Below are 27,963 nucleotides of genomic sequence, written 5' to 3' on the forward strand. Positions count from 1 at the left end.
TTTAATTATAGAATATAGGTCACACTTTTGATACTACTACAACAACCAACGAAAGAAATAAACTTTAAACTTAATTGTTCTGAGAGTCTTAATAACATAGTTAGAAGTTAAAACAAAATGGTCCTAAACCACTCCCAAATACTTCAGTAAATTGTGCGTTGCACATGTAAGTTCACGCTGCAAATACTTGCCAAAATATGGTTTTTTCACATTTTTTTAAGTGATAACTTTCAAAAAATATTAATGCAGGTTCCATAGTTAACTAATATAGGCTTGCAATCTAAATTTAGCTATATATAATAGTTAACTCTACCTGAAACTTGTGTGTAAATGATCGATCTAAATCAAGGTACTATACACTGGATATCATAGTAACAAAGACTCGATTGTATAACCAGCCTAGATAGAAGATGCCTTGGCCCTGCACGATGACTCGGGTTTCAGTTGGAAAAGAAACAAAAGTCATTTTATGCCGCTTTTTATGAATATAAAATTGAAACAACCTCACCACCCAGAAGTTATAACTATTTTCTGAGTGCCATATCCCCACGATGCGATTTCATTCAATGGTTCTATATACTGATATCATAACTCTTGTATTTATCACAAGTGACTGAAATATCAGTCTCATCAAGCAGCACAATTATGATTATTGCAGCTAATCAACATCAGTAAGAGAAAAAGCATATTAGAAACAGAGCTTTTCAGGATTACAAAAACAAAAATTAAGAAAGAGAAAATGACACTATCATGATTAGCTTCTAACAAAATTTTGATGCCTTTGAATTCATAGCATATAAACAAAATTGAAGCGCTGAAAAATGGGTGTTTATATGCATTAACGCCTTTGAAAATGAAGAAAAAGTATGTGCACTATGGTACATAACCTTGTGATTGAGTCTCCAAAACTGATAGAAAATTGAAAGCAGAGGAGCCAAGGTTAATTCCTTGTACCATTCCTCCATGGGCCACCTTAATTCTGTGGCAAAGAAGCAAAATTGCATCCCAAAGAGCAGTTCGTCCCTGATAAAACAACAAAATAATTTATCAGTCTGTAATAAATTAATTTAGATATTATATTAACAATGGCAAGGTATCATAGGTTGGAGGCAGAGGGCAGAAGAAATTCCTAAAGCTAGATATGTCTATCCAGCAGGCACTGCTATCAATAAGACAAGCTAAAGCCTAGTAAAGGTGTGGCAACCCAAGTGTGCCTGATTATTCTCATTATAATAATCTTACAGTTAAGCATTGGGGGTTGGGGGTCTGGAAGTCAATTATTTAACTGCAATCCTAGTTTCGAACCTCCTGCAATTTTTTATTTGTTTTAGATATAGTTGAGGTAGCATAAAAACACTATCCAACCTACTACTATTGTTTTTTAGGAATTCTAAATAGGGGCCTGAAGTTATAAAATGGATAGCAGGCATGTTGTACGTCATCCACTATGTGATAGCAGATGCAAGTTTTCCAATCAATAAACCTCTGTTTCATGATCAAAAAGCAGCCTCACATGGTCTTGACCCTTATCATACATAAATAAGTGAAGCTCATTCGTAGAAAGATATTAGAGATGAGAAAATACCTGAATGGAAAACTGCAGCTTTTTGTCCCAATATATTGCAAAAACTGGGGGACTCTGCTTTCCCAGCACGAGTACACAAGCACCAGGATGCATAACACTAGGGACAGTGGATAGAACAGCAGCATATTTTTCTGGGAACCGTTCCTTGGAAGGTAACTTACCAATAAATAGGGGATTGTTACTGGAATGTGTACTAGGATAAGCAGCAGGATCAACATGCAACATCCACTGAGGATGCTCAAGAAGTGCACAGAAAAGATAAAGTAGAAGATGTGAATCTGTAGGCAGCTCCAGAGTCCACCGATTGTGCACTTTGTCATAGACTTCCCCACCTCCAGCAAACTCATACTTCTTCACACATGTTCCTTCGGCGAGTTCTACAAATTTTACAAATACCATAAAATTCACCACAAAATCTTCCGATCAAGTAGATTTTTACAAATTTGAAGCCATATGAAAGTGAATTAACCAAACTAATACTAATAAAAATTAAAGTTTTCAGTCCAAGAGATTTATCTGAAGTTTCCCAGAGAAAAACTGTTTTCTTTTGCATCAATGTTTTGGATCGCACTCCCTGATCCATCATGAGGATGAGAAACAGTGACCATGAAGCATAATCCAAGACATTGATGCAAAAAACACAGCTTTTTCAGAAACTCTTCAATTAATCGGATTATTGTTATTTAAAACACCCAATTAGTTTGGGCCTATTGCCATAGCCTAATATAGAATTCCACAAAAACGTTTACCTCTGATCCGTTGAACAGTGTAATCAGCACGAACACTACTCTGTGGTAGCAATCCCTTGACCCACTCTCCTTTCATTAGTGCACGAAGCCTCTGATGCTCTATCACAGCATCCAAGCATTCCTGTATAGCAGGATTGAAAGGTTTCTCTTGTGGAGGTTGAAGGCCTAGTAATGATGGCTGGGGAGCTATAATTAGGCAGAATGTTAGAGAATGTTGGATAGCCAATGATCAATTAAATACAATGAGTCATCAAATATCTTAAACATGGGATAGAAAAATGCTATGTTCTATTTTGAGCAGAAGACATCAACTTACTAGGAGGTGCATCCCGTGCTTGTATGAGAGTAGCTCGTAACTGATGGAGGATACTATCTTCATCAAGAGTATATGTTGTGTGCCATTCATTAGCAGTATTATCAGATGAAGCTGCAGCAGACACTCCAGAATCTGGTATGTTATTCCCTACTTGTGTTACAGTGATAGAAATCCCAAGCTTTGCTGCTGCTTGCATGACCTATATTGTAAATAGAGAAGAAAAGTTGTGAATCTCATTTATATTCAGCAGTTTTAGACAATCTAAGCAACAAGTTTTAAGTTTGACAAGATTTATGCAAAAGGAGCAATCAATAACCTGGATATGACTGGTAGCAATTTTTTGAACAAGAGGATTTAGCAGAACTTTAGAAAACCACTGCCGAAGCTGGTCTCTCCATTGTTCAATATGAGGATATACTCCCAAATTTTGAAAGGCTTCTATTGATTGTTCTATTGACATTGGAGGTGGAAGGTCACCCTCTCCCTTCTTTGGAGACGAACTAAATTTTTGTGAACTTGGAGACATTCTGACAGACCGCAAGGGAGTTGTTCTTGGAGTGCCCAAGATAGATCCTGAAGCGACAGAACCTGGGGAGCTACCACCCACTCCACGAAGGGTTGGTGGTGGCGTCACAAGAGCCTGGTTTGAAGGTGCTGTCACCTTTGATGCCAAATCTGTCATTTTTTCTTCTACATCAGCCAAAAACTCTTGAAGCTTTTCTTCTGTGGGTATATCATCCTTTGTAAGAGAAGACCTCTGTTTGGACCATGGTGTTGTGAGATGCTTATCTCGCGAGGGTGATCTTTGACCCGATACCTGTGAAATAGGTGATACTGACAGATATGAGGTGCCTTGAGATCCTGGTGATATGTTTGCTAAAGGAGAAGTGAAAGACAAAACCTTGCCAACGCCCACATCCCGTCTCTCCAATCCAGTCCACTGAGATTGACCAGGTCCTATTCCACAAGAACTTCTCGAAGATGATTTATGAACAGGTGCTAACAGATTTGAAGGGGATGAATTAGATTTTTGTCTTGATCTTGGTGGCTTTTGTCTAGTACCAATATCTGGAGTTGATTCTGTGTCTCCCTGTTCCACATTTCGCTTCCTGAGCCCTAAGAGTTCATGTTGACGTTCTGTAAGACCAGATGGCGGTGTAACTTGGTTTGATTTTGATTTTGCTGGTGAATCTTGAGAATGGCTTTTTAAAACACTAACTGTTGAATCTGCCCATCCTTGCAATGACAGGGCATTACGGAGAGCTGACATAGATGACAAGAATGCCACACCTGCTGCAAGCTCTACCGTCTTCACAATGCCATCTTCAATCACAACAAACAGTTTTACTAGCCTTAAATTTTAATGTAGTACAGAATTAGTATTTCTATCCAATTTAGTCTGAAAAGCATGAGTGGATTGAAAGATTTGTGCAAAAATAAAACAGAGCTCAAAACTTACAACCAAAAGATTGGAAGATATCTATAGACTCTATGTCTTCAATAAGCACTTCTTCCCTGCAACAATTCATAAAAGCTTCTTGTCAGATGATGCTCAAGAGTTTTGCAATGACCCCACTTGCTTAAGAAAACTTCCAGACACTCATTTTTCAATTTTTATTTGAATTTTGGTAAATGTTTTTTACACTGGTAATTGCCTATGTTCCACAGGGCTTGTAATTGAATTTTGGTAGGTGAATTTTTGGTAGGTGAATTACAGTTACTCATTTGATAGTTACCTATGTGCCACAAAGTTTCAATTTTCATGGACACGAAGGGATGATAGGACATGTATTAGGGATAGGAAAATGGCATCTCAAATTTTCAGAAAGTGCCAAAAGATTGACAACATGGTGAAAACATAGGGACCCCAATCCCCTAAAATCTTTAAAAAAAATATAGAAAATGTATGAAAATCCACAGAATTATAGAAGTATGAAACAAAAAACACATATTTAAATCTTAAATACATATATGAAATAAATAAACACTTTTTCTCTCAATATTAGTAAGCAACTAAACTAAGAAGACTAAAAATATATCAATGATAGTAATCTATGAATAACTACATATGAAAATTAAGATATCAGAATTAGTCAGAAATGAGCAAGTGTCCAAGGTTAACAAGCTGGCAGTACGATACAACACACCTTATATGGCATGATAATGACAATGATTGTAACCAGGCTCAAGCAAAATACATCTGATTCTGTGTTTCTGTGTGCTATAACAATGCCTATAACCTCAACATCATTAAAAACGTTCAACAGGATACTCCATCAATACCTCCACAGCTGCAACATATCAACCCCACCCCATCATCAGCTTATCAGCCTCCAAATACTCCAGAAGATAGGTGTTGGTCACACAATGAATACATAATCTTTGAGAAGAAAGTGTGCTTCTACTTAGTGAGTGGTTGAATTTATCAGCATTCTTGTTCCTCTCAGCGAAATAAGAAAAATGCCAAGCATCTGTGGCTCTGGAGCTCTCCTTCCAAATAGATTTTTCATGAAATTGGAAAAGAATCCTTTCTAGCTTGCTGTGAGTAGAAGGGGTCACTAAGCTTTGCAAATGAAAGAAAATGTTGATAAAGTTCCCCAGCCTCATCTGGACTGAACATCTTTGCAAAAGCAGGTCAGAATCCTTCCTTTCCCTCCTGATCATCAATAGGAATACTTGCATACACCTCCATGCCCAAAGATGTGGAGTCTCTCTTGCAATAGACACTCACCTAACCAGACATATTTTGAAATGTCTCATGAAACCCTGATGAACTGTATAAAAGGTGCTATAAAGAACACTGCATTTGGCATCTATCCACCAATCAATACCTGGGCTTCATACTCTTTGCTTCATTTGCCATGCCCTCTTCTTGCCTGGACATTCAGACTTCATGTACTCAAAATCAAATCATCCTCACTAGCAGATTGAAATAGCTTGCATATTTCATGTGGACAGTTTTGAGGAATTCATTGTTACAAAAATGGAAACACACCAGCAATGTGTGATTATTGCAGATTAACATTTCGCATCTTTAGTGTGTCACTGCATCCTTCATCCAACCAATCTTGTCAATGTCCTTTGATGCATTTTGTAATATGTGCACAGAAAACTGGGTCTAGTATCATCAACCCAGTTGATCTACACACATAGGTTGCAGCTGTTACACCATGTACAACATTGGAAGGGAGCCAATGTCCTCTGTAGCATCTTTCAAAAGATCAGATTGATAATCTGCATCATTCCACTTCCCAAAACAATCAACAACTCTGAAAAAATGGACATCCCCTAATGTGCAATTACAGTCATAAATGGCCAATGGCCATTTTTCATCCACCAACTATAGCGAAAAAAGAACCTTGTCCTACCTAAGTCTATCTCATCTCCTCTATCATAAGGTTAACTTTTAATATTGTCTTCCAAGCACAGTTGGTCTTTGTTTGGTTTCCAAGTAAAAGGATAACAGGCAACATGGAATAGAATGCTAATGGCAAGGAGAAACCTTCCAATTGTATCATCTGTATCTTCATGCAGTTGCATGTTTACACATTTCCCTTAAAAGACTACTAGCCCTCATTTTTTCATTTGGAATTGCCATGCTCCCCTCCTCAGATTAGCCTTTCTTCCACAACAGCTATTGAACAAGGGGTAAATGGCATTCTCTCATGAAATAATTCCTTTCTGTCTAGCTTCTGCTTTCACTTGCAAGCTACAAAATTAGGCCTCCTCTTCCCTTCTCTTATGCTGTTGCAGCTTCCTATATTGCAGAGCATATATGAAATGGAAATGGTGTGAAGCTTCGTTATTTTGTGGTTTTATTTTGTTAAATATTTTAAGAAATTGCAGCAGCCGATTGTCTGATTGAATGGTCCTTTTGCATATATCCTAATAATTTCTAAGGTGCATGTGTCTGTGTTTCTATAAAACTAGTATTTCTCTAAGGTTTTGGGACAGAAATGAACAGGGGCAGCAAAAATTTCCCTAGATTATGGGGATGGCAGTGGACAGCTATGAAAATTATGACTTTCTAGGGATACAAATAAAATGAAAGAAAAGGGTCCAAATAACTTAAAACAAAATTAATTAAATTGATTTTTTAGTAAATTTTTAGTATACTATATTTAGATTTGGGGGGGCAGGGGGTAACTTGACTTAGAAAACCTAAAAGTTACTTTACACCTGAAAAACAAGGGGATGTCCCCTTTCCTCAAGAGCACTCAAGGATACCCAAGAATACTTAAAAAACAGAAGACCTGAGTGGAACATCTGCAACCTTGCTCAAGTAGCATTTGTTAAAAGTGTACCATTTCCCATAACTCCATTTGAACTCCCCATGTGTGTGTTTTGAGTTGCACATGCACTTTGACTTCCGGCCACACCATTCCAACTTCACAATCTCCTATTTGGCTAACACGTGTTTCAGTTTCATAATTAGAGAATTTTAGGGTTTATTTTCAACTGCTTTCTTGTTGATCTGCAGTGAAATCTAAAGATAAGGAAAACTTTAAGAGAAGTGGATTATAGAACAGTTTAACTCACTACCATCAGCTTCCAACAATTCAAAAGCACTAACATCCTTACTCGTGCTAAAAATTGCTCAATCTTAATGAATGACTCTCTGATCTGCCTTCTTCTCCTTAGCTGTTCAACCTGCACAATCTCATAAAAATTGTTGCAAAAGATGCTGTAACCTTGCATAATAGCATCGTAACGTTGTTATAAGTTGTGGTCCACTTAGGGTGGGATGCCACACTAGGATATTTTCTCATGTTGTAATTTTAGTATGTAATGTTCAAACTACAAATCACTAGTGGTCACAAACTTAAACCTAACCATTAAGGTCTAAACTCTAAACATTATACCTTGAAACTCTAGACCCTAACCAAGTGCTAACCTTATTTTTTTGTTTTTCTATTAAAAAATACTAAGTTCTAACCCTAATCCTATAGCAATTTTTTTACTTTACAACAAGTGTTAAAGTTAGTGTAACTTCTACTATACCCCAACCCTAAACTATTTTTTAGGTTTATGGTTAAACTTAGGTCTTTTTTAATGTTTTACTATCCCTATCCACAATCCTGAACTGATGAAAGAAAAATATTGCTTGATGTTATGTTTAAGGTTATATTAACAATAAAACAAGGTAAGTTTCTTTCGAATTTCTTCAAACTTAAACATCATAAACTAATCAATTGTATCCACAAGTCCACATGTCTATTAAGATTTATCAAATGGAAAAATTCTAAATGAGAATTGTTGGCATAGGGCACTCCTAAATAACCATTAAATGTTCAAAAGATTCCTAGGCATCCCCTCGATTGTTTTACAAAATACCCAAGGGCTCCTAAGTGTCCAAAAACATTCAAGAGATTTACAAATTATCTAGTTATTTCATGTATTCGTGGGTGTCCATATACATCTAGGAGTTGACCTATGAACTCTTGAATTAGAATCTATAAATAAACCACATTTTGGACCACTTCTTGTCATGTCAAAAATTGCATACCCTTGCAATTTCACACTATGTTGTGTGTCAGCTTTGGTATCCATTATGTTAGTGTTTTGGTAGGTTCATTTCAGCCTATACATTAGCCTTTCTCCTTATCAAGGTGCTTACGCTTCCTTGTGGTTCCTTTTTTATGTCACCTTTGTGTTACCATTATGTTTTTCTCTAATCTCTCGCAAAACTATCCAACACTAGTGCATCACATTGTGTGTTGCACTAGCACCCTGCAATAGTTTTTCAATTAGTGGTGGTTTTTGAGCATTTTTCCACTTGTAACCTTCCCAAGTCGATGAAAATGGCTCAGGACGAATCTAAATGACTCGCCGACCTCTTCCTCTTCCCTCCTCTTCTCGGTTTTGAATCTACCTTTTCAATGTTGGCTCTCTCTCTCTCTCTCTCTCTCTCTCTCTCTCTCTCTCTCTCTCTCTCTCTCTCTCTCTCTCTCTCTCACACACACACACACAAGCTCTACAACCTTCTACAGTGCTCTTGCAACATTCTTTGCGCTCTCTTTTGCTCTTTGGCTTCCTCAAGCCTCCACAAGTAATATTCTTCTTATTTTCATATTGCAAGTATTTCAGTTATTGTACCCCCAAACAACTTGGGATCTTTGTTGGCATTTGAATGAAGATTCCATTAATAACATGTTATGTTGTCATTGATGTCAATTATAAATGACTCGCCAACCTCTTCCTCTTCCCTCCTCTTCTCAGTTTTGAATCTACCTTTTCAATGTTGGCTCTCTATCTCTCTCTCTCTCTCTCTCTCTCACACACACACACACACAAGCTCTACAACCTTCTACAGTGCTCTTGCAACATTCTTTGCGCTCTCTTTTGCTCTTTGGCTTCCTCAAGCCTCCAAAAGTAATATTCTTCTTATTTTCATATTGCAAGTATTTCAGTTATTGTGCCCCCAAACAACTTGGGATCTTTGTTGGCATTTGCATGAAGATTGCATTAATGATATGTTATGTTGTCATTGATGTCAATTATCTGGTAATGATATTGCTGATATTGTTGATATTGTCTTGTAACCGGTAGGAAGAGCTTTGTGAAGGACATTGTAAACCGGTATGTAAGTTTGTACGTTGAACCGGTAACCGGTGTAAGAGGTTAAACTCTATCTATGTAATGTAACCGGTAAACCCTACTAGTTGTTTTTGTTAAACCCTAACCGATTAAGGTTGTTGAATTGGTTATGTTGGTTTATGATCTGATGTTGGGCGGTAATGATGGTGACATGTATGATCATTGTATGAAGACAAGTTCAAAATGTTTTGGCTCGTTTGTTTGTCTAGGGAATGAGCAAAATGTACTGCATCTAATGCAAAACACGTGATGAGTTACTAAGCTCAATGAAGCGGTAATCAAGGAGCGGTTGAGGTTTTCTTAATTGATGTGTTGAGATTGCTATGAAATCCAACAGTTATACTTGTACCAACTTGTTTGTAATCTCGATGAGAGAATTAGGTTTTTGTTGTGTTACCGACCTAATTGATTTGTATTTAAGGTCGATGAAGTTGTTTTGTTTAGAGTTGGCAGAAATCAGTTGAGTGTGAGTGTGTGGTTGCCAAACCAGATAATGAGTCTCCAGTTTGAATAAAGGTAGATAGGAGCTTAAAAGGATCTGATCAAGCAAGTGTAGTGCTATTCAGACAGATCAAGTAAACTCCTGTTGTTCTCTAACAATTACAGCAGAATTGAAATCCCCTAACCGGGTAAGCTCTAACAAGCTTGGTTACTTATTAAATCCTCTAACAAGGTGATCCATTAGATTGGATTTTCAAATCCTCTACTGAGGTTACTCCTTACAGGGTATTTGCTTCTAACAAGGCATTTGTAGCCAATCCCTTAACCGGGTGATTCCTAACAGGATCAGTTCTTAACAAGACTTTTGTAAAAGCTTTAACGGGCTTGGCTCCTAACAGGACGAACTTCAGAAGAGTTCAGATATTATCTTGTGAGTCCCATCTCACCGTGGTTTTTACCTATTTAGGTTTCCACGTCAAAAATACTTGTGTCATGTGGTGAATGTTTTTGTGGTTATGATCTTATGGTTGATTTGATTAACTACTTAACTATTCTGATAAGGCATGATAATCGAAAGCATTGAGAAATGGAATATGTCAGTGTTCCACAGGCGTTGGGGACGGGGGGACGCGTTTTCAGGACGAGGGGACCAAGGGCCTAAGTTTGGGGACCGCGGGGGGACTGCAGCGAGGTGGTGGTGCTAATATAGTTATACATATACATATAGTACTTGAAAAATTAGTTTTGAAAAGATGTATGACAGTATAAGAATTACATTTCAAATGAGACTATAGGAAATTTGAAATACTAAATCTAAATACCAAGATTTCTTCAATGCTAATTGTGTTGTTATATGGAGCCTAATCAAACTCGGAGGTTAAATTTTCCCTACTTCTATCGGCACGGTTTCCCCCATATATTTTTCAACGGGGGTTTGGGGGCAGCGCCCCCAAGTTGGGGTCAAGGGGCATCGCCCCTTGCAGTGTCAAGGGGTAGCGCCCCTTACGATACAGGGTGGGGTCGAGGGGCAGAGCCGTGCAAGGCCAAAAATACTTTTATTATTTTCTAAAGGCGTCAGGTGTTATTTTTCTATTGGCCCACGTCCAATTAGGGTTACCCCTTAACCCCCAAAAAAGTAACTTTTTTTAAATTTTAATTTTAAACATTGCATATACGTGGGGGCGACAAGAGACGTCTGGGCGTCTCCCCGCCCTTCAAGAGATGTGCATATACGTGGGGGCGACGAGAGACATTTGGGCGTCTCCCCGTCCTTCGAGAGACGTCTGCCCCGTCCTTCAAGACAAGAGACGTGCATATACGTGGGGGCGACAAGAGACATCTGGGCATCTCCCCGTCTCCCTGGGAAACGCGGAGACGTCTCTAGGTGTCCGGCGGCGATTGGGTGGCGGGGGCGGGGGGTGTCGCGTCCCAGTCCCCCTGTCCCGTAGACGTCCCCCTCAGGGAAACGTGGCCAAAAAGGGGGGGGACGCGTCCCCGTGGAACACTGGAATATGTTGACATTTGATAAAGCATTTGGATGTTTACAAGTTCAATGATGTTTACTGTTAAGTTGCTGTAACAATCAACCGGATTTTATTATGAGTATTTACAGTCGTATTTCATTTGATAAGTTTACTTTGTGATTGAGATTGGAAAGTTTGTATCAGTTTTTCTATTTACTAAAGAACTAGTGTTTCTTTAGTGGCAATAGTCATGCTACCTTGCTTTATTACTTGAGAGGAAGAAACTACCACAATTAAGATTGAATTCTTTGTCCTCTACCTCTGCTATCTTCTCTCCATTACGAGCAACTAAATTATACAATATTCCTCATATTCTCCAACTCCTAGACATGCTTTACAAGCTCACACACCCTTTCATTTATAAATTTCCTACAACAACAGGGTTCTCCCAAGCCCACAAAGAAGTTTTTTAGACATAAGAAACTACAATGGTATCTATTTGGTTCAAATTTGTAGTTTGGATCAAGGGACAGCATTCAATCATAGTGGCATGGTATCCTTCAAGTGTCTTCTTATCTGTATTCCCTCTTATGCCTTTAGTCATGCATCTAGATATAAGATTTAGCTATGGAAGACACCTAAGATCCAGAAAGGCAAGCACAATAGATCAGAAAATCGATAGGCTGCAGCATTCATGATCAATGTAAACGATATGCTCAAAAATGAGCGACAAGTGGGTATATATAAGATATGCCACTAAGAGATTATAATGTACAACCAATGTGGATTATTAGATGTAGTCACATGTACAAAACATCTCCACCAAACTAAAAAAGTGTAAATGACATGATGAAATTAAAACCTACCCAGGTACATGCCTACCTAAGAAAGCTTATCCCATCCTAGGTGCATGATATGCAATTAAGTATTAAACTAAATGCGAGATTTTAAAAATGTACTAATACTAAATTCATGTTATCGTTCAAGTTTTCTTTTCTAAATACATTTTTTAGATTCATTTTAGATCACAACTCCCTTTCTTGGAGGCTTTTGGTCCCACAAAAAATTAATGTGACATTAAGTGGGGGAAGAGTTCTCCCACTCTTTCTTTGAAATACCATCTTGTTTAACTTATTTTTTACTTTGTGAACAAATTTCCAAGTTTCTTGGACTTCATTTTGGAGGGGCAAAAACCCCTTCAGTTTGCAGTCAGAGGTGGGACAGAAAACCCTGGCCTATGTTTGTGAAGCTTCAGTACTATAGCAGGTGATGATCAGGGTACCTTTGATGTGAACAGGAGAGCGCTGGAGGACACCAAGTAACCTGGAGGATGCCACCCACACAGGACCTGAAGATTAACACTGGGCCTGCACTTCAACACTCAAATCTGACAATTGATTACCTCCCACAGGGTAGTGAGGACATGATTGTCTGGGCGAGTTTTAGGGCAGCAGCTGAAATAAAGCAAGGAATAAACTAGTTTGAGTGCTGTAACTGCAGAAAACAGAGGTGCCAACAGTTAGCAACTTAGCATCAAAGTTGATACTGACTGCCCTTTTCTCCAGCATCCTAATTGCTGAGTGCCATCACATGGAGTCCAGTTTCAAGCGGCAGATCTGTAGGTTTCCTGATCTGTTTGGTGATTAAGCCTGTGCAACTTTGAAGGGCATCACTGTGTTTAACCTGATTACCACATTAGGGTTTCCAAGCAAGGGACAACAAAGACTAATTGACACCTAAAGCAGCTTCATCAAGAGGCTGGGCTTTCAGTAAAATCTCTCCTATTCAAGGGACTGTGTAATAGCAAAATTGTAAGAGCTGTGGTTTCATATTTACATCAGAAAATTAAAAATCGAACTGTTTTCTACAGTTTATTTCTATGCCTACAAACTTTGATAATATATGCTGTGAATTCATTGAAGTGAACTTAAGTGTTGCTGTTACTTAGATATTTGTTTGTGGTGAGAATTTTAGCAGTAATTCTCCTTAAAACCCTAGGGATGTTGCATCTATGGCCTCTATAATTGTGCAGAGTCCACAACTTAGTGGCTCAATTTTCTCTACTTGTTCCTGAAGCCTTTCGTTACACAAGGAAAGCCAAATTTCGACTCCTGCCTTAATTTTGTGCTCACTATTATGCTGATCGTGCCCTTGTTAATACAATTTGTTGTGTCTTTTCCACGTTTGACTTGTACAATCCTCTCAACAAATTTTGTTGCTTTAGTCATCTTGTTATCTTGTGCTGATTGTTCATTTTAGCTATCCAAATTACCCCAACATGTTTCGAATGGTGAGTTATCAATAGAAGAATGCAATGTTGAAAGTAAGGAAGTGATTCATCCCATGTCTTGGGATACCTACTATTATACCCCTGCAGAACTGCACCAAGGTCCAATTGACCATTTTTGTCTAACCACCTATTTGTGGGTGGTAAGTTGTGCTTTTCTTTAGCTTTGTGTCCACCATGCTCCATAATGTAAACCAAAACCTGCCAACAAACCATATATCTCTATCTGAAATTATGGACTTTGGGAATCCAAAATGTACATAAATTATTAAAGAACATTTCAACCACTTCTTTCCCCGTGATAGTCCTTTAACAAGCAGTTACAATACAAGTATGATTGAATCAGTCAACTACCACAAACAAGTAATCATACCCATGTATACTCGTAGGCAAATTACCTACAAAATCCATAGAGACAATTTCCCCTGGTCTTAAAGTGATACACAAAGGTATATACATTCATTCTTTTCTTGCTTAGATTTGCTAGTGCAACATAATTTACAAATTCTAACAAATCTTGCTACTTCTTGATGCATGTTGGGCCAAAACACATATTTCTGCAGATGAGTCACTATTTTTCCTATGCCGAATTGACCTGCCACTTTGGAGGTATGTACTCCCCTTTAACAGAAGCCTTTGTGCTCTTGGCACACACAATTTTCCTACCTCATAGAGTAACCCATCCTGAAGATAAAAATTTCTTCAACTTTTACATTCAACCATTATATAAGTTCTTCATATTTCTTTCCAAAATCCATGTGCATATTCTTCAATTTAGGACTCTTTTTATGAATGGCTCCGAATGAGTTACCATAGGCATAGCTTGCAAAGGTTCTTTATGTGGCGCAAAGTTCTTCAGAGGAGCAGCTTTTGGGGGTGAGAGGGATGCACTACCAAGTTCAGATGTTTGGACACACTTCCAAGCATCCAATGGCCTCTCATTCCAAAAGGTTTGAAGAGTTAGCCATTTTTGGTCTAGATATGGCACTCTATGTAGATAATTTAATGGTCATTCTTACAAATGGCAACCTTCATATAACAAGTCCTGTTATCCTCCTGTACTTTCTAAGCACAAGGAGTTTATGCTGCTAGGAAGGACTTTGTAGAACCAAGAGTGTGCTGGTTGTGGAAAAAGAGAGTGGAATAGCTTCCTATCCTACACCTTAGTTTTCTGGTTCTTTTTGCACTCCATTGTAAGACTGTATTTTTGCCAAGTAGTTTTGGTTTATTTTTGTGTTTCATTTTTGTTTAAATCTGCTTTAAGCCTTTATGTGAGTGTTCTCCTTTCAAGTATGGGTCCTATAGAACCCACAACTAAATTATCTACAGAAATTATATAAGCATATTTAGTTGTTAAACTCATAGTAATTATTAATAAATATATATTATTATAATATATGGCTATAAATGGGGGTTGACCCTGCAGTGCAACAGTAGTTGCAAATCCATTGTTGATAATGGGTCATTGGTTCGAGTCTCCGTCTGGGCTGTTGCTTGCCCCATAGCGATTGCCCCCCATTCCACTGGTCGATGCAAAGAGCCCTGCAAGCTGGAGTTGGTACCATGGTAATGCTGATGCAACTGGAGCAGTCAGTCAGCAGTGGTGTTAATGCCAACAACAAGTGGATGTGTCACTAAACAGACAGACAGAGCGGAGAGATAAGGTGAGATCAGAGAGATAAGGTGTGCACAGAGAGATAAGGAGTAAGTGGAGAGATAAGAGTGTTGGAAAGTTTGACATTGATATCAAGAAGATATTTATTATATTTGTTGAATGAATGAGATTGTTGAATATATTGTCATTGATGCCAAGGCAACTATTCAATGGACAATTTTAATGAATTTGGATACTTCATTGAAGCAAACTGTTTTATGGAGTGGATAACTACATTAGTCTAAGTGGACGATATTAATATTGATGTGTTCGTCAAAGGAAATTGGGCACTATATATGAAGTTGATCTTGACCTATTTGGCAGGGTAAATATGAGGGCAAGTAGAATTATCATTTATTAAGGAGCATAGTCTTTATTAATGAAAAGAAGGAAAAGAAATGGTGAAAGAAATAAAGCAAACATTCCTTGGAAGGCATCGAGTCTGCAAGTATAATTCTTCATTATAATAAATCTAAAAGCAAACTGGAAAAGTAATGTTGCAACTACTATAGTGAAACAAGTGAATTATTTAAAGAGCAACTAAGAGTCTAATGCAGATATTAAGATAACGTAAAGGAAATAAGACAACATAAAGGAAAGAAGAACATAACAAGGATATATTGTCAAGTATTTGATCGAAGGAAGTAATGAATATGTTAAAGTGAAGCAATCTTAAATTAAGCAATGGTTAACCTCATGATACCAACTTCCTTTAAGCACAGCAAATTCACTATGCAGCGATTTTGTTGTTTGCAGAGTATCAAGACAAAAACAAATAAAGTCCAATATTACAGTGATTTATAGCAACAGCAAATGAAGTCTGATTCATAATGCAAACCGATTCTTATTCAATAAGATGGTTAGTATTGAATAATACAAGCAAGTGATTAGCAAAGATGGGAATGTGTCTTTACAAATAACAATCACCAGATGACAGCGAATTGAATATACATAAGAAAAGTTGGTGATTACACTTGTACAGCGTCAAGGAATAAGAGATAAATAATAGGAGCATTTAAAGAAAGATGTGGTGCTGAGTTTAATGAAATAAATAAACAACAATGAACAGTAAAGTATGAACAGTGACTACGAATTTGGTGACCACAGCAAGAAAGAACGTTGACTTAGTATGGCAGCAACCGCAGTTGAACTACTTGCCAAAACCAAAAACTTGCCAAGGCCCGAAAAAAGAACTTGGGAAAAAATCAGCCAATACTCAGCAAAAAACTCAGGAACTTAAAAAATTGCTTAAATTTTATTAGAAATGCATTTTCTTTTGCAAAATTCAATGAGAGGATGCATCCCGTGAGTCAATAAATGATAACACAAAAGAAACAAGCTGAGTCTAGATATATTTAAATGCAAAGTGGGTGCAAAATCGCATCCTCGTGAGGAATGCTGATGGCTGGAAGCAAAATAGTAAATAGTTTTTGTAGAACTAAAAGTAAATAAATATATACAATTACATCTTCCTCTTCCTCGCTCTAGTAAAAACTAGGGGAGAGGTAGAACTAGGGGGTCTAGTCCTAGAAGTCTGTTGTGGGCATGATTATGCCTCCTCACTCAGTATGATTGGCTCAAATTGTGGCTCGTCCTCCATCTTGGATGCAGCTCTACCTCTAGCTACACCTGGCACTGGCAATGACTCCTCATCCTCCTCAATGTCATCCAGTGTGAAACCAAATCCACCCCACTACTCCTTCGTAGCCTGCCTCTCCAAATCATTGATGTCATCCTTTGTAAACAATGGAGGCTACTCCTGCAATGTCCAATCACTATAAGGATCTATATCATCCAAATCAATTGGACCACCTGATGCTTCCTCTACCTTATGTGCAACCGAAGATTATATTGCACAAAGACAAGGTCATTGAGGCATTTTTGAGCTAACTTGCTCCTCTTCTTCGTGTGGATGGCCTCAAACAAGCTCCAATTTTGCTCACAATTGGATGAACTACAACGTTGACATGCCTCAAACAAGCTCCAATTGCGCTCACAATTGGATGAACTACAACACTGACATAAGATTTTGAGGGCAAATTTTTTGAGATTTTGGGTATTTCAACCTCAACTTTGCCACCAAGCATCTACAAAATAAAATTAGGTTGAGGGTAGCACCCCTCATAGGGGTCTAAGGGTGAGAAAGAGAGGGGTAGAGAGATAGGTCTAGATCTTGGGGGAAAGAGGAGAGAGTGCGATGGAGAGTGGTAGAGAGGGTGATAGAGGAAGAGTGATAGGGAGATAGATAGGTCTAAAATTCGGGGCAGATAAAGTGAGTGAGTTAGAGAGAGCGAGAGAATGCTGATAGGAGCATACTGATTATTGAAATTTGACTAAGTCTAAAAATTTAAAAGATCTTCTAAAACCTAGAATTTGCATTATAACTCTTAGAAATCTGAAACCACTCTCAAACATCCTGCCAATATATATATGAAATATAACTTAAAGTATAAGTCTTCCTATCTTACACTTAAATGTTATATTTCATGTATATATTCTGATGATGAAAATGAGACTGACTTGAAAAAAACTCGATGGAAATCAGTTTGCAAGTGTTTGGGAGTGTGTTTTTTCCCTTCTCAGCAAAATACAAGACAGAAAATGATGAAATGAAACTCATTTTTGCCTTTATTCACTCACAAGTGAGTTTTTTTCACTGATTCGTCAAGTTTTTGGCAACAAAAACTTGGCGAGTTTTTGGCGAGTTTTTGCCAAAAACTCAGCAAGTAACTGGCGAGTTAAAGTCACAAAAACTCGCCAAGGAAAAATACTCGCGATTTTTTTAAATCTCGCCAAAAACTTGGCAAGTAGTCCAACTATGGCAGCAACTATGCCTAAGACAACAATCAAAAATCACTTATGGCAGCAAATGATCTCTCACGGAGATCTGTTTTCAATGCATTGAATAAAAGCAATGATTAAATAGTGTAAGGTAAATACATGGACCAAGATTATAGAAGTCATGAATAGACAAAGGCAAATGTAATAGAATAAGAAGTAATGAACCAAGTATCAAGGCAGCAATTTCAAAGTTATATGATCAGCGATTAAAGACAAATAAAAAAGACAATGATAAGGAATTGTTGATCAGATATTATTTATTTCATTCGATGAAACTTCCTTAATGACAGTAGCGATTTTCTTAATGAACAACAACTTTGTTAAGAAGCAGTATGTTTAATGGGAAAGCATCAATTCATAAGAGTCAACCAATAGTAATAAACCAAAAGGTGTGATTGGTTGAAAAAGCAATCTGTTCAAAGAGTAAGAAAATAATTCATATTATTAAAAAGCAAATGATTAATATGCTTGATCAATTCTGATGGGCAATGTTGGAGTTCAACTTGTATTTTGGAGTGCTTGGACGAAACAAACCATTTGTCAGTTGTGGCAAACATTATAAAAGATGCACTTATTACCAAACACTTTCAAGAGGTACGATTTGAAGGGGTGTGTTTTCAAAGAGGTGTCTCTTTTCAATGAAGAGGTATGAGGATGATTGCTATAAATATAGATAGTAAATGAAGTATGGTAGTCCGTGTGGTGTGTGTTTTCAAAGAAAAGAAAACATATGCACCAAAAATCATTGATAAGTAGATAGATTGCAGACTTAGTTAAGAAAAGTATGAGGAGTTCATAGCATATTTTGAAGAAGAAATTATGACAGATTTATGACGAGATCATAACAGATTTGTGGAACATATTATAGCACTTAGAGAGCTATACCAAATTGAGGATCCATCATCCATTAAGATAGCGACATTGTCAAGGTGGAAATTCATATTGGTGTGGTTGGTGCCTCATATAGGGAGTTGGTGCTTCCAATGGGTTGGTGCTCACAAATTGAATTAGGGGTTGATGCCTCTAGTATGTTGGTGCCTACAAATTCAGAAGTAGGAGTTGGTGCTTCCAGTGGGTTGGTGCTCACAAATTAAGTTAGGGGTTAGTGCCTATTTTGACATTTTCACATCTCACCCCCTTGAAAATGAGGATCCCTACTTTTTCGCTTTAGGCTTAGGGTTTTAATGTTGTTGTCTTGGCTTAGTGTCAGTCTCTTAGTAGTTTGCCTTTGCTTGTGAAGAGAAGGTTGGTTCTATCGGATTGAGACTTTCATAATTAAGTTGTTTTAGGTGATTAGGTCATCAAGATTTCATTTGCAAGCATGAGTGGCTCTTGGGGTTTTTGGGTGTCAAAGGCTAGGTCCAGAGAATTGACGTCAAGAATCGCTTCCAATGATATAAAATATTCAAATGATGAAGTGTGGAAACATTAGGCTTATCAAAATTTTGGAGGTGAAAATTTGACTAAGAATTGCTTCCAATGATGTAAAATATTCAAATGATGAAGTGTGGAAACATTAGGCTTATCAAAATTTTGGAGGTGAAAATTTGACTAAGATTGATTCTTGCTCAAGGCATGGTCCTAGCACTGGCTTGACCATCAAGCAGCATTTGTGCGAATGAACCCTAGAATTGCGCACATGCTAGAGAGGCAAAAATCATGAGATAACCTATGGCAATGTTAGATAAGTGATCAAAATTGAGAAATTTTGATGAAAATTCAAAAATTTGTCTAAGGCAAAATTTTGCTTAAGGAGTGGGGTCTTGGTATGGGCTTGCTCATGAGGGGTCATTTGTGTAAATGGACGGTGAAGAGCAGCCTTGTTTGTGCAAACAAAGGTCAATTTGCCGCCACCCTTGTGCAAATGGAGCACAAAATCACACCAACTTAGTGCAAATGACCCCCTAAATGTCACCTTAGCAAGATAACCATTTGTGCATGCAAAGGGGTCAAAGCCACCATGTTTGTACATGCAAGAGCTAAAAAGCCGAAATTAATCTGCATGAGATGAGCAAAAGGCCGCCACGGTGAAGCAACAGTTGTGCAAGCAAGCCTTCAAATGTCAACTTTCTTGTGCAAATTGGCCCCAAAAAATCGACCATGTTGTGCAAATGAAGAGGAGAATGCCAATCTAGTTGTACAAATCAACACCGAAATGCCGCCCAAGCTTGAAGACTTTGTGCAAACCAAGCATGAAATACCGAAATGTTTGTGCAAATGCAAGTCTTAATGCCGCCACCAAGAGTAATGTTGTGCAAATGAACACCTAATGTTATTGTGTGTAGCTTCAGGAGAATAAAGTTCTATTTCTTCGTTGTGTTCATCAGCAATTAGCTGTAGTTTTAAGTCTTCTTCCTTTACCATCTCCAATCTGTATGTGAGCTGGCGGAAATTACTTCTTTGTGGATTTCTTCCGTTTCAAGTTCATCATTTCCGTGTGTTTGAGGCTTCTCTTGGTGTCGGTTGTGTAGCTGACAATTCATTTGATGCTTGATCTTCCATCTTCCTCCTTCAAGAGTTATATCTGGATGTGTTATTCTATTTTGTGATTTTGATAGATGCCGAAGTGTGTGAAGTTCGAGACATTCAATTTTCTTATGTTTTTGCTGATCTTCCGTTATAGAGTTCTGGATATTGCTGATCATTATATGCTGCTGTTATCTTCAGTCAGTCTGATTCTCTTTTGTATTTCAGAAGTTGATCAAAGTCTCAGTAAAAGATATTAGTATTCATGTTCAGTCATGGTTATCGTTAGATGATTGACTGTTCATTTTGAGAGCTATGTATTCAGTTTGAGCATTCAATAAATAATTTATTTGTGTAGCTGGGTTTTTCACCCTCAGGTGGAGGGTTTTCCCAGGATAATTATTGTGTATCTTGTTCTCATAAGTTTTTTTTTAGTTACTGTCATCTGATAGGGCAAAAGCTGCCCATATTGTGTAAATGAAAGGGCAAAAGCCACCCATATTGTGCAAATGAAGCACAAAATAGCGCTCAAGATAAAGTTTGCATTCTGCAAAAGAAAGTTGAAATGTTGCCTTCATTCTGCAAATGGAGGACCTAGAGCCAAAATCATAGTACAAATGCGTGTCAAAATGCCGAAACATTTGTGCAAACGAGGCAAAAAAAGCCGACCTCTCAAAATGCCTTTAAAATTTGAATGAACATGAAGTGCTTGAGTAGAGGAATCAAAACGTTTTGTTTGCTAAGTCAAGTCGGCCTAGAAGGTGAAGAAACACACCCCTCCACATATCAATGCCTATATAGAGGAAGTCTTCCACCTCAGTCGAGACATCATTCAAACAGTCATCGAATTCTGATTAACACTTAAGAGCAGAGAGAAATACATCATGGACAACGGTTTTGGTTACAAAGATTGTTCATTTCATTGATCAAACTTTGCTTTAAAGCAAGGCGATTTTAGACTTAGGCTTGACTTGGAGATGTTTTCATCCACTCTTTGAAGCAAGTCTGAGTGAATTTCCATGCATGATCAGACATTAGTACCCAAAAATCAGACTTTACAACATATAAAATTTAGAGGTCAAACCCTAAGCATCACACAATTCAACCTGAAATTAGAAATCAGAGCAATCAAAGATCATATCCGAACAGAGAATATGTGGTCAGACTTTAATCAGACCTAAAACATCATTTGATCAGACAAAATCAGAGCACATAAGAGATGAAGGGTAGGTAAAGTTAATATATACTTTATGATGTTTGATATCTTCTTGTTTGTTTTGCAGGTAGAAGCAAAGAGGCAGGTTTGATCGTAGGAGGATCAAAGTAAAGATGGGGATATTAGAGACACATTTTGCATTTAAGAATCACACCAAGGCAGGATAAGTCTATGACATGATGTACATGGAGAAGTAAAAGAACAAGATCGTCATCAAGATCTCTATTCTCATCGCATCATGGTCACACAAGGAGGTCCAAGCGTTACGGCATGAAGGAAAGATAGCATATAGGATGAGAAGATGTTTTACAATCTTGAATATCTTCCCGAAATCCAAGAATCATTGCTAGTACACCAAAGGAGGAACCTCAATAAGGGACTTTGAAGCAAAGAGGATGCATGATCAAACATCATCAATAGGTCAACTAATACGAAGTCAGGGTGATCAAGGTAAGATAGGTAAGCAAGGGTTAAGGAAGTTTACTTAACCATAGAGATACCTTCATCTTCATCACACCAAGCTTAGGAGATGTTGAATATCAAAAGATGCTGCTCTACATCAAACTTGCTTGTGATGAATATCAAGTCTACAATGCAAGTTGAGGTGGCATCCCAATCATCGCCGACCAATCAGGAGGCTCCACGTCAGCGTGTCTAGAAGCAATGTACCTAACTTATCACATGAAGGCACAAAATTCAAGATACCTAACCTCATTTACTACAGGTTCACATTCAATATTGAACCTAAATGTAATTTTCTCATCGGCCGAAAGGGAGTTGTTGTAACAAACCCTAATTAGGGTTTTATCTTGTAATGTCAGCCATTGATTGTGAATCAAATTGAGCCATTCATTGTAATGAGCCCTCTATATAAGGCTCAATTATCTCATTTGTAAAGGGTTGACATAGAAGCAGTAAAGTAAGAAGAATAGAGTATAAGATAGAATAGAAGTTAGATTAGGAGAAGGCAAAGCTTGTTACCAAGATCTTGTTGTAAAGAGCATATGATTTCATTGAAGCTATGGTGGATTTGATGTGTTATTTCAACAAGTTGCATGGTCTCTACTTCTCATTTGCTTTCATGTTGATTAGATGAATGAAAGAACTTTGTGCATGGTCAATGGTGAAATTCGTTTATCCATACCACTAGCAATTTGTTGATTGCAAGTTTGCCTTGTGTGGTCAACTGGGATCCTTAAATGTGCTTAATTTCAATGCTATTCACATTTTGATATGCATTGCCTTGATGGTATCCTCGTTATTAGTAGTGATTTGAACATCATATGCTTACCTTAGGAGATCGCACTAAACTCTGTGGATTTGTTGCTTTGCATGGCAAAATAAAGTCTACTTGAGTTTCACCAAAGATTGTCCATTGCTCTTGCATTCCTAAGATTAAATCAGTTTCCTAAACCCTTTATCCTTTTGTTCTTTTTTCCCAAGTTTGTTTCACGTTCCAACAAACATTCAAGCATTCAAGCTTCAACACAAGTCCCCTTGGATTACCAGCAATCACATCAACCAATTGAGCTATCCATACATCAAAACCTAACTATAGAAACCTTGGGGTCATCTTGGTCAATCATATAATTCAGCATCCAAGAAGATTTTGATCAAGAGAGGATAGAATACCTTTGGAATTTTATTATGTGTTTGAAGTGCATAAAAAACACATCAACAGTGCCTCTAGTAGGTTGGTGCCTACAAACATTGTAAAAGAAAAAATCTATAAAAGCATTAAATTGTCGTAGTTTTTCCCATCAAGGTTTCCACATAAATATTGTATTCTTCTTAAGTGCATGATTGTTTAAGTTAGTGAATAATGTTATTGTTATTGATAAAGTTTAAATTGGTAAAATTTGTTGTTATATTGATTCACCCCCCCCCCTTTCTTAGTATAACCGCATGCTCTTCAAAGGGGTGGAGAGATAAGGAGAGAAGCGGAGAGATAAGGAGTGGAGCGATATCACAAAGGAGAGATAAGGAGAGAGAAGAGTCAAGGAAAATGGTAAAAAGAGGTGTTAATGCCTCAAAATATGATATGATGTACTCGGGGATGGGGACCCTATTGTGGCCCCGCTAATTAAAAGCTCCAATCAAAAGCGATCACCGATCAAATATATATGTATATATGTGGCTATAAATGGGTTGGGGGCTTGGCTCGATTGGCTAGAGCAACCTGTAGTAGGCACAAGGTCAGGTGGTCCAATCTCCCCCCAACCCAACGATACCAAAGGGCATGTCACGCCAATGTCACCAGTCACGTTAAAAAGTTTACCCAACACACTATAATTCATATGGGGGGCTACCCAATTCCTACAATCTAAAAAAACTAAATATCGATATAAATAATAAATTATTTTATAAGTTACAACTTAAAATAATTCATCGCACATAAAAATATTTTCTCTATTTTCATTCAAAAAACTCTATTATTTTAAATTTTTTGCAAGTCAAAATCTTTCAAGCACATAGCATTAACTACAATTTTTATATATTTTTTTATTATTGGGTAATTGCAATTTTTTATTTTTTTGTGGTCTCTTTGTGGTCCCAACGATGGCAAGGAGTCCCCTGGCCACCCCTACAAGAAAGAACATCCCTAAGGACATCCCCTAGACTACATGGACATGCAGGGGTGGTGTTCCCTCTATGGTGGGCAATGGAAGGGCACTGTGGGGACATCTCATCCCCATCCCCCACATATTGAGGATGTCCCTATCTCAAAAATTGAGTTTATTTGGCAGGAAAACATCCCCATGGAACAATGCAAAATATACGAATTTCTTGATTTTGTTGATAATGAATCACATATTTGACCCTAAATGTCACTACAGAAATCTTGTGTTAAATTATTATGAAGCATGCAAGTTAAAGTATTTGTTACACATCTCATGTGAAAGAAAACTATTCATAGAAGTGAGGCTTCTTTAAAAGTTAAGTATGGAGCTTTCGAATCAAAGTGCAGATTTGGCATTTTTATCTAAAGAAAGATTGAACAATAGATCTTATCTCATGATTATCCCAAGGATGCGTCACGTCATGTGCCCCAAAATGTAAATCTACAGTTTTTGCAGGCAATTTCTTACAAAAGATATATTGTGTCCGATAATTATGGACCAGAGAGGTTTACATGACATTAAAAAGAATTAAGAAAATTGAGACTTTTCAAGAAGCTAAGGTTAAAGCCTTATAAGTGGCTTGTATGTTTAGCCTTCTATTTAAGAAAATCATGTATGTTATCAGTGGCTTGTATGATCAAGTAGTGTGATCAAAATGTAAATCCACAAATCATGCAAATGGCTTCTGCAAGAAGGATGTTATGCATTTGCAGTTTGCACATTATAAAGGTTTCAAGTCTCGAATGGTTACCCTAAATGAAAGAGTTCTATTCGTAAATGCAACAACTCTTAAGAAGACAAGCGTAAAGCTTTTAAACTGATTGCAGATTCGGTTAGGCTTCTGTGATCCAAAAACAGATCATAGAAGTTTGACCAAAGTGGTCAAAGTGGTTCCACTCAGGAAAGGAAAACCTTAAAATGCAACAGGAACTTTAATTTGTCAGAATGCAAGCTATTTTGGAGCATGGGACATTGTAAAGAAGTTAGGAAAGTGTTTGGGGTAGTACAGAACATCTCACAAAATCCTTGGAAAATGGAAACAAGTTGCAGACCTCACAATGACCTAGAAAACTTATTTTGGTAAATTATAGAAAACATATTTTGGCAAAATCATAAAAGCCACCGAGCACAGCAAAATACAAATACTGGGCAAAATTTAAATGATTTGGCAAATGTCCACACTTCAGACTGTCAAAAGCAGCAAAACCTTACAGTGCAAACGGAATATGGGATGCAGAGGGCTTTGTCTTTCAATCTCACTTTTTGGACAGTTAGTCTTCCTTTTTTGAGGTTAAGGAAGCTATAGGAGTTGGAAAAGCAGGTGAAATCATTTGACAAGTTTTAGAGTATTAACTCAAGTGTAAAACCTCCATGTTCTTGTAATTTTGGTGGGCAAAAATGACAATGAAGTGTTTTGAAGGTGCAGATAAGATTGCAGGTGTCAGGAGCTTCTGTTTCCTTACCATAGAGCTTTCTGAACACCATTGTAATGTGGTGGAAAATCTGGAGATACTGGAGCAAGGAGCATATCTCACTCTTGCTGGAGTTTTCCCTGATTTTAGGGTTTATCCTGGATAATTCTTGTGCTGCAGTCATCTATGTATAATCTTTTGCATGCTCATTTCTGTTTTGAGCTTCTTTCATGCTTAGCACTTGAATGAACATAGTTAACTGTAATATGCATGCATAGGAGCTAGATCGTTGCATGTTTGGAGGAGTGATAGTGAGTTGACATTAAGAATCCATAGTGTGGATGAGCAGCATCTGAGTTCTAGCCTCACTGTTTGCCAATCAGCATCTACATGAGGGGCTTGAATTTCAAATCCAACCTCATGATTTTCCTAATGATGAATTGTGTAGCATAACTCAAAACATCAACTTAAACAATGTCTAAGCAATTTTTACAAAAAATTATCTTGTTTCAATTAATATGGTCTATGAAATTTTTTAACACTAATAGTGACCCACATTGAAGAGATTTAATCATGAAAGAGAACCCTCTTGAGATCCTAAGAATGAAGCTTCCATAAGATCTTGTAAAATGAACCTTCTTCGTATCTATGTAAGGATCTTGTAAAGATGAACCTTCTTCATACCTATGTAAGGCTCTTGTATTTGTAATCCAATCTAATTTTCTTGATGAAGGGTAATGTAGTGTGACATGCCAACGCAATCTAAAAAGCTTAAAAGTGGTTTTTTCTAAAGGATATCGTCAATTGTCTAAATTATCCAACACTTAGCCTAGACACGAAGGATCTATTTATAAAAGTGGATCCTTCAGAAAATTAAAGTAAGATTTTAAAGCAGCTGCATTGTGGGATTTCTTGTCTATATAAGGAGCTCAAATGTATAATGCAATCTCATGATTTAACTAGTGATGTGTCATCTAGTATGACTCTAAACTTGGATTTAAAAGCATTGTAAACAATTTCCTCTAGATGATATCTCACATTCAATAATTATGAATTGCGGAAGCTTTAAGCATCTAGTAGTAACCCTACATTGATGGGAACTGTTCTTAAAAGCAAGTAAATGTATAATGCGTGGGTACCAGGCCCTTCCTTTTATCTGATCCTTATTACTGTAGTATGGTCCTTACACTACTGAATGGACATTCGAAGTTACCAGATTTGTTCTTATTTGTTATAATTAAGAGGTTAACCTATCATGTACTATGCATGCAAAAATGAGAATGGCATTCATCGAGGACCGATCCAAGGGATTGTGATTTAATGGTAATGAGTATGAACGAAGATTAAATTATTTTCACTACAATAAAGGGGTCACAACTCTGGCAAGGTTGTATGGTCACAAGTATGGATTAGATTCCAATGTAAATCAAATTTATGATTCTTATAAACTTCATTCAAGCTTAATAACCTCACCCAACATTTAACAGCCCAAAAACACAAAAACATTATAAAACAGATAAACTTGTTACAGAAGGAAAAACAAGCTGACCCGCAAACGAACTGTTATACCTTTCAGTACAACAAAACAAATGCATCTAATTTCAGTTTAATGGGAACAAGTTCAACAAACAATGCCCTCAGCTTCTGCCCACTACACCTCGTCCTGACACCTCCCTACGCTGTCAGCTTACCAAGAATTTATTGGAAAAAAAAAATTATAAATTTAAAAGAACAAAAAACACAAAAAGGAAAAAAACAATTTGCAACACTGTGAACTTCTCTATAACATTCCAAAAATCCATCCGAGGTTTCTAGGGTCTAGGAAAACCCATTTTTCTCCTTAAGACCTTCACATCCAATGCTAATCTATTTTGGCTACTGGTTCGTGAACAGGTTTACAAATTATTCTTAATACAAAACTGAGATAAGAAATTTACTAAGAATTACCAGATATAAAAGCCAAGCGTAAGGAGTGAAGAAGCAAAACACGCGATGACAATGGCGACAATGTTAACCCTTGTTGGTCGAAGACTAGTGGCAGATAATGCATTGGCAATAGCAGGGTTTTCATAAACCATAAACTTCGGCTGATTTTTAAGAGGGCTTCCACGATCTTCCATAGCTGCAGTTGTTGGAGCTTTTGCTTTGTTATTTCCACTGAAAACAGTGATTTAGCCCGAGCAAAGTAGCCATACGTTTAGAACATCCGCTTCGCTCTGAATTCAAATAACGCCCATGACTTTAACCTTTTGGCACTAGAAATGCCTCTCTCAAGCCCAAAACTTAGGGTGGGGTCCCACGAGGATTAAGCTCCT

At 37.4% G+C, this 27,963-nt stretch overlaps 1 protein-coding gene across 1 annotated transcript; it reads right to left on the bottom strand.

Moving 5' to 3' along the window:
• Positions 1-806: 806 nt before the first annotated feature.
• On the bottom strand, positions 807-27,963 carry LOC131073039 (uncharacterized). Its single transcript, XM_058009398.2, has 7 exons — positions 27,596-27,963; positions 4,110-4,165; positions 2,967-3,973; positions 2,651-2,849; positions 2,335-2,520; positions 1,586-1,962; positions 807-1,023 (listed from the first exon to the last, which is right to left on the bottom strand). Exons 1-7 carry the CDS (start codon positions 27,766-27,768, stop codon positions 874-876), a joined length of 2,148 nt encoding a protein of 715 aa, XP_057865381.2. The 5' UTR covers positions 27,769-27,963; the 3' UTR covers positions 807-873.

This window comes from Cryptomeria japonica, chromosome 6, assembly GCF_030272615.1.
Source record: "Cryptomeria japonica chromosome 6, Sugi_1.0, whole genome shotgun sequence".
NCBI lineage: Eukaryota > Viridiplantae > Streptophyta > Pinopsida > Cupressales > Cupressaceae > Cryptomeria > Cryptomeria japonica.